Source organism: Nicotiana attenuata, unplaced genomic scaffold (assembly GCF_001879085.1).
Source record: "Nicotiana attenuata strain UT unplaced genomic scaffold, NIATTr2, whole genome shotgun sequence".
Taxonomy (NCBI): Eukaryota; Viridiplantae; Streptophyta; class Magnoliopsida; order Solanales; family Solanaceae; genus Nicotiana; species Nicotiana attenuata.
This window is the reverse complement of record NW_017671347.1, coordinates 23446-31175: the sequence shown is the minus strand read 5'-3', so window position 1 is coordinate 31175 and position 7730 is coordinate 23446. Positions and strand designations below refer to the sequence as shown.

Sequence of the window (7730 nt, the reverse complement as noted above, 5' to 3'; positions counted from 1 at the left end):
TCTTAGTCACTTATGGATTGTACTACCAGTCATTGGGATAGCTTTTTTTAAGCAAATATACCACTAGGCAGGCCGCCTAGTGGCTAATATGTAAATAAAATTCCAAACTTAGGGCCAAAGCTTACAAGATGTCCAAATCTAAATATAAATTGCACAAAACCACTAGCTACTAGAAAGATGAAAAAATCTAATGAACTAGCTATTACAAAATGATAAGTTGAATGCTTCATTCTCCAGTCAGTGTATGTGAATCCAATAGCCAGGGGAAAATACCAAGCAACACCTATCAAGCTCTCACCAGGCGCCATGATATGCATTTCATTGGAAATGGATATGGCTAGCATGAATTCAAAATATTTACACCATTGAATTAAAGCAAGAAAAATCTTCTAACCATCAATGTTGCTCCAGAATGAACAACTCCATATAGTTTTCCAGTTCAAATCAAGGCAGTATACTGAATTTGCCCAAAGCATCTGATAATTCCTCTACTCACTAAACAAGGATAACATGTATAGTGCATTATCATCTCCAGAATGAGTATTTGAACACACTAATACCACTGGAGAATGACAACAATACACAATATAACAGAAAGAGCAGTAGATAATGTGATGAGTTGTGAAACTACATCGCATTGTGTAATGTGTGCAAGCAATGCACGAAAAGAGACCAAAGTGCAGTAGAAGCTTCATGTGTAAGGTTGAACCAAGCAATTATAATGTGTATTGAAATACCTTCCGATACCATTGGATCCCGGCTTTGATTTTTCAGAGTAACCTGCAACATTGTAGTGCACAGTGCATCCAACATTATGATCCTACATATGGATGTGCAAAGCACATACCTACTATTCATCAGTGTATTGCCATGCGATTTTATGTGATAAAACACCACCTGCCTTGCCTTAACTGATCCATATAACATTAGAATGTCCCCAGAATGAGCATGAAAACATGGTAATACCACTGAGAAACACCCTAACATTATACAGTATATAGCAACAACAAGTAATACAAGGCCAGGCAATTTTAGTTAAGGGTTTTTCATCAGTCATGAGCTTTTCTTTTATCCACTCTCACCCTCAAATTAGATGTTTGTGATTTGTCAAGATTGATTTGTCTCCTTCCTGCACTAGGCAGTTCAGAAAAAGAGTGAAACTGAATAGTACCTGCAAAAGAGAAAACAAGGTTAGCTAAAAAATCTGCCACTGTGTTGTCCTCCCTTAGGACATGTTGAAAGATCACATTGTAATTCTCCTTTATCTCCTTAATCTTCTTCACTTCCTTCCTAATGTTCCAAGGTATCTCCCATTCACCTCAAATAATCTTCTTCATCGCCAAGGAATCTGTCTTAATAATGAGTGGATGAATCTGCCTTTGAACAAAGTATGAGAGCCATTCAACTATTGCCCTTGCCTCAGCTACTACATTAATTGAAATCCCTATTTCTTACGCCTTTGCAATTACCACATCTCCATTATCATTACTCACACAGAAACCATAAGAACTTGGCCCAGGATTCCCTCTAAAAGCACCATTAGTGTTTCAGTTATACCACCTCTCATAAGGTAGCTCCCAGGTAATTATTAACAACATAAGGCTTGTAGCCTTCAAAGTACCTGACCATTTCTGGCCACAGTAAGGAGATATTAGTCAACCAAGGATACATAACTCTAGCTAAAAAGTGTAGAGTTTTTTTCACCTCATGTACAACCCTATGAAAAGATACTGCACCTCCTCCATGCTTCATTGAATTGCTCCTCTTCCAAATCTCCCACGTAATAATGGCTGGAACTGCTTGAAATAAAGGCTTGAGCTTAGCACAACATTTTTCACTCCACCATGCTCTAATAACCTGATGTACTTGTACTAGATTAACCACCAGTCCTGTAGTTTGCAAGAAGACTTTCCATACCCTACTAGAAACATCACTCGTAAGGAAAATATGTTGGAAAGTTTCTTCTTGTGGTGGTAAGCAACACCAACACTTAGAAACAGTTAAGTGGCCCGCTATCCTCCATATATCATCTGTTGGCACCTTTACTCTCCAAAGCCTCCATAGGAAGAAAGAGATCTTAAATGGTAACCCCTTTGTCCATAGCAGCTCGTATTCTGGATTTGGATGAACCCTATGCCTCATTATTTGCCAAGCACTACCTACTGTAAACTTGCCTGAAGATGTTGGCATCCATTTAGGTGTGTCCCAGAATTCATCAATGTTATCAAAATATACGTCTTGCCTTATATGTTCAGCAATATCTTCTGGAAAATTCTCCTCCAATATTTGTTCATTCCATCCATCTTCATATCTCAATTCTTCCACCTCCCGTAACTCATTAATATTGAACTCTGGTGGTAATACATGATACAATTCTCCAAGACTAGTCCAATTATCATGCCAAATATTTGTAGAGCTCCTATTCATTTCCCACAAAATTTCATGTTCCACCTCTTCTCTAGCCTCTAGCATTTTCCTCCACACATGTGATCCTTGCCTAAATTGAACCACAGTTGGAAGCTCCTTTTGCAATATTTGTTCCGCATAAAGTTTGACCAATAGGATTTTGATGTCCTAAGCCTCCACCACAACTTTGCAAACATGGATTTGGATACATCAAATAAAGATATGAACCCTAATCCTCCTTCTTCTTTTGGTAGACATAAATTGAGCCACTTAGTCTAGTGCCCGCTCCTACCTTCTTCCTTAGTACTCCAAAAGAATCTAGCAAACATCTTGTGCAAATGTTCAAGCACATTATTAGGAGGATCCAACACTGAAAGGATGTGAGTTGGTAAGTTTGCAACACACTAGTAATAAGTGTAGTTTTGCCTCCTAAGGATAGTAATTTTCCTTTCCAAGAATATAGCCTTTCTTCACCTTTTTATTGAGATCATTGTAATAATCTTTGCTCCTTCTTGTATAAAAGATTGGACACCCTAGGTAAGTGAAAGGGAAGTTGCCTCTCTAAAATCTAGTTATAGCCCCAACATTATGAAACAACTATCCTGCTACATTAGCATGCATGAAATATGAGCTCTTTGACTTATTGATCAGCTGTCCAGATGTTTGCTCATACAGTGTAAGGACTTCAACCACTTTGCTCAATGAATATGGATCAGCAGAGGAAACTATGATTGTATCATCAGCATATGCCAAATGGTTCAAACGATCAGACCATTTTGGCATACCAAATCCTCTAAACTTCTTGTCTTCAAACAACTTGTTCAATGATCTTGATAGAACCTCAGCAGAAAGAATAAAAAGGCTGGAGACAAAGGATCCCCCTGCTTCACCCCTCTTGTAGACTTAAAAAATCCATATGCTTGCCCATTTATAAGTACCGAATACCAATTGTTTGCCAATAGATTCCAAATCATGTTAATGAATTGCTCAGCAAATCTCATCTTCCTCACTACATGAAGTAGATACTTCCATGACACCCTATCATAAGCCTTGGCCATGTCTAACTTAATCACAACATTAGCAGGCTTCCCCCTTAGTCTAATATCTGTGACAATTTCTTGTGTGAGCAATATATTTTCAAAGATACTCCTCCCCTTCACAAAGCCAGACTGATTGGCAGAGATCAAAGAAGGAAGAATCTTCTCCAATCTATCATGAAGTTACTAAGACTTATAGGCCTTAGATCTAGAAAGTTTGAACCTGAGGCTTTTTGGGCATAAACACAAGATTTGTGTGTGTTACTTTGGCAAAGATGCACCTCCATAGTACTCTATTAGCAACCTGAAGATGTCCTCCCCTACAATATCCCAACAATGCGGGTAAAAAGATCCAGTAAAACCATCAGGACCACTTGTACTATCTCCACTTAGTGCAAATACTGCACTCTTAACTTCATCAATGGTAGGAAACTTGCAAAGCTCCAAATTCTGTGACATAGTTACGATATTAGGCATATTGTTCAGAAGCTCAAAAGTTGTAGAATCCCCTTCTCGTGTAAATTGTTTTTGGAAGAAATACACTGCAGTATTAGCCATGAGATCTTGAGACTCCAACCAATCACCATCTCCATTCTGAATTCTTTTGAGTTGCAATTTCTGTCTCTTGCCATTCACATGGTTATGAAAGAACCTTGTGTTTCTGTCTCCTTCAGTAAACCAATTCATACCAGCCTTTTGCTTCCAATATTGCTCCTCAATGCTCAAGTATTTTTTCTATTGAGCTTGTGCTTTTTGAAGGATTATTCTGTTCCCTACTATTGGTTTTTCTTCAAACAACATCTCTTTTATTCTAACCACATCTTCTCTAATAGCCAACTGCTTGAATATATCACCATAAGTTAGTTTACTCCATTTAGAAAGAGCAATCTTAACCCTCTTCAACTTTTGCTTGAACATCAAGAATAGATCTCCAATGAAATCAGCCATCCAATTCTGCCTATCAACCTCCATAAAGGTTTCATGTTTTGTACAGAAATTCAAGAACTTGAATGATTTCACAAATTTCATTGCCTCCTCTCCACAACTCATCAAGAGTGGAGCATGATCTGAGCCAGTTCTGATGAGATGCTCTACCTCTATATTAGGGAATAGGTTTCAGAAGAGAAATTTCACAAGTATTCTATCCAACATTTTGAAGGTGCATTGTTCATTAGGCCATCCATTCCACCAAGTGAAAGGACTGCCCTTAAAGCCAAGATCAAACAGTCCACAAGAATTTATACAAAAAGCAAAATCTTCATATTCTGGAGGATATACAGGCAGTCCTCCTATCTTCTCTTCCTCATCAAGAATAACATTGAAATCCCCCCAACCAACCCAGGCAATTTCATATCACTAGCTAGATAATATAGATTGTCCCACAACTCTAACCTTTCCAATGAGGAACATTTTGCATACACAAAAGTCATCATAATGTGCTTACCTATATCTTGATGATATATCCTAATAGTCAACTGCTGTTCATTATCACTCGACAAATCCTATTCCACCATATCTTCCCATTCACATTTGAGATTGCAACTTCCATTCCTAGCCTCCTTCCATACCTCTGAATATATCTTGTCTTTTAAAATGGCTCCATTAGTGCAATAATGAAAAGCCATATTCCCTTGAATATTTATAACCCTCTGAAAGGCCTGCTGAGTCTTAACAGACCTTATGTTCCATATTAGAGTTTTAATCATTATCTTGTTGTTGAGGCTGCCCTCTTGGGCAAAATTCTAGTAGGTAGTTGTGGCTCCTTGGCTTGTGTTTGCTTTTTTCCTTTCTTTCTACTTTTACCTAAAACTGTAGGTGACAAATACCTTCTCTTGCTACAGCTTTAAAATTCCCAGTAGTGGATTCATCATCACCTTCATCTTCATATTGTTGTTGTTGATCTACCAACTCATTCTGAATGTTCACAGGCAGCTCCTTGTGAGTGATTATATCATGTAATATCTGATTCAGAGACTTCAAAGGTACACTGATTTGTATCTACATTGATGATACAGTTCCAGAAGCATATGCTATAGGCACTGCCTCAATTGCATCTGAATTCCTGGGTATTATGGTTTGCTCAATCTGATCATGTGCCTTTCTTGTGGAATCCTTCAATGTCTCAACATTTCTTTCCATCCTCCCCGGATTCTTCTGCATCACTTTGAATTGAAGATCATAGATAGAACCCAAACTAGGGTTCACTGTAGCATAATTCCCAGAAAACACTGTTCCATTGAGATCACCACCATTTTCATCGACTTTTTGGTAGTCTGACCCCACTGTATCCTTCAATATCTCCATATTAACATCCCCAACATGGTCCCTCCTTAAAGCATACACTGGAACCCCATCAACAGTGGCCAAAATCTCACTAGAATTTTTAGGGTTTACTGTTCCATTGGCCTGTTTCTTGGTTAATGGTGCAGTAGCTGATACCACATGATTTCCTGCTTCTTTTGATGTCCCTCTATCATCTCGAGCTGGTGGATATGCTTCCTTGACCTTAGAACTCGAATGATCATCAACCCTAGTTTTTGAATTTCTAGGGTTTACTGTAGCTAGAGCCAAACTGCCTGTTTTTTTTTATCTGATTGTTACCCTTATCCTCTTTGCCTCCTGTTGCATTTGTTGAGCCTATCTGAGCTTCCATTTCATCAGCTTCATCACTCTATAAAGTTTTCCCAGTATTTACTTCATTAAGCTCCTCCAATTGTCCTGACTCCTCATACGTTTGTGAAGGTACTTCATGGAATGATTCATTGATTGTCACATTGAGCGCCCTTAATTCCTCCTTTCTATTACCAAACCTTCTATGCATCCACTCATTTGTAGACTCTTTATTAACCCCCTCATCAATCCCTGCCTCAATAGGAATAGAGGAACTAGACTTAGCTAATTCCCGAGTACCTTTCACACCTGGCGATTGAATCCCTGTTTGAATAGGCTTCATATTATTTTCCTTATTAGCTGCGTCACCTGCTTCCTTCTTGACACACCTAGCTGCCATATCAATCCCAGTCCCACTAGGTTTAGGACTTAGGGTACCCTCCTGATTGTCCTTACCATGGTCCTCAACCCTAATCTTTGCATCATTAGGATTGATATTTTCCTCCCTTAGCTGCTGAAATATTCCCAGTCCCTTTAGGATTAGAAGTGGAATTTTCCTTGTTATTCACCTGCTCCCTCTCCTGATCCTTCTTAGATTTATCTTCTTGTTGCTTCTTGTGTTGTTCATTGTTGCTATTATTTCCTTTGCCATCAGTGATCATCAACATTGGTGGAGCCTCAACCTCCAATGCATTAAATTTGTTCTTTGTAGTTACTGCCTCAAACTTAGCCTTTCCCTTGCCATTGTTAGGATCTTTCTCCTTTGTGTTTTCAATGATATAACCCCTCTTATCATGTTGATATTTATTTTTCCTTTCTTGTATCCACTCCTGCCTATCTTGATTAGCAATAGGTTTCCCTACAACTTTGCCACTCATTAACACATTTGTAGAAACACCAGCTATGCCAATTACTTCTTGCTCATTTTTCTTATCATTGCCTTGATCCTCAAACTGCCTCAACTCTGGATTAATAACCCAGCACTCATCTTCCTTGTGACATTGTTTCTTGCATGACTTACAATACTTAGGCATATAATCATACCTAATTTTGATCCATTTAAACTCCTCAGGTCCAGACTCATCCTTCTCCTCTACCATTTTAATCATTTGAGGAAAATTTGATAACAAATTCACCTCAACATTCACTTTAGCACAGCTCGGACGAGTGCCATTTTGAGTAGTCAAGTCCACATGAAGTGGCCTTCCTACTGCCCTAGCTAGAGAGAACACAAACTCCTTGCCAAAGAAGTTAGGTGGTAAATCTTGAAAGGAAGTCCAAGCAATGGAAACATGAGTTTCCTCACTAGGTTTCCACCATGGATTCCACTTAGTACAACGCATCTGCCATATCTCATTTTGTATTTTCAAATAAAAAGCAGGCTTAGACAAAAGATGAATATAATCCTCCATTTATGAAAGTTTAATTAACACATGAATATATTTTATCAATCCAACTGAGCACTGCCCTTTAAGTTCACATTGAATCGGAATAGTTTTACGTAGATCATGAATCCCAAGTTTACCATACGAGAATTTTCCCAATACTACCATGTTCAATCCGTGTTGTGCAATGGATTGACGAACTTCCTGCTTCTTCCAATGTACAATGGTCTCACCATGAAGGTATTCAATAGGTTTTAGGGCTACGCTTGGTTGCAACTACATGGGCGCATTT

General features: G+C 38.5%; 1 protein-coding gene across 1 annotated transcript; it reads right to left on the bottom strand.

The window, feature by feature from the left end:
* Positions 1-3003: 3003 nt before the first annotated feature.
* On the bottom strand, positions 3004-4130 carry LOC109207710. Its single transcript, XM_019370684.1, has 3 exons — positions 3709-4130; positions 3352-3615; positions 3004-3268 (listed from the first exon to the last, which is right to left on the bottom strand). The coding sequence occupies exons 1-3, from the start codon at positions 4128-4130 to the stop codon at positions 3004-3006; spliced, it is 951 nt and encodes a 316-aa protein (XP_019226229.1).
* Between the last annotated feature and the right edge of the window lie 3600 nt (positions 4131-7730).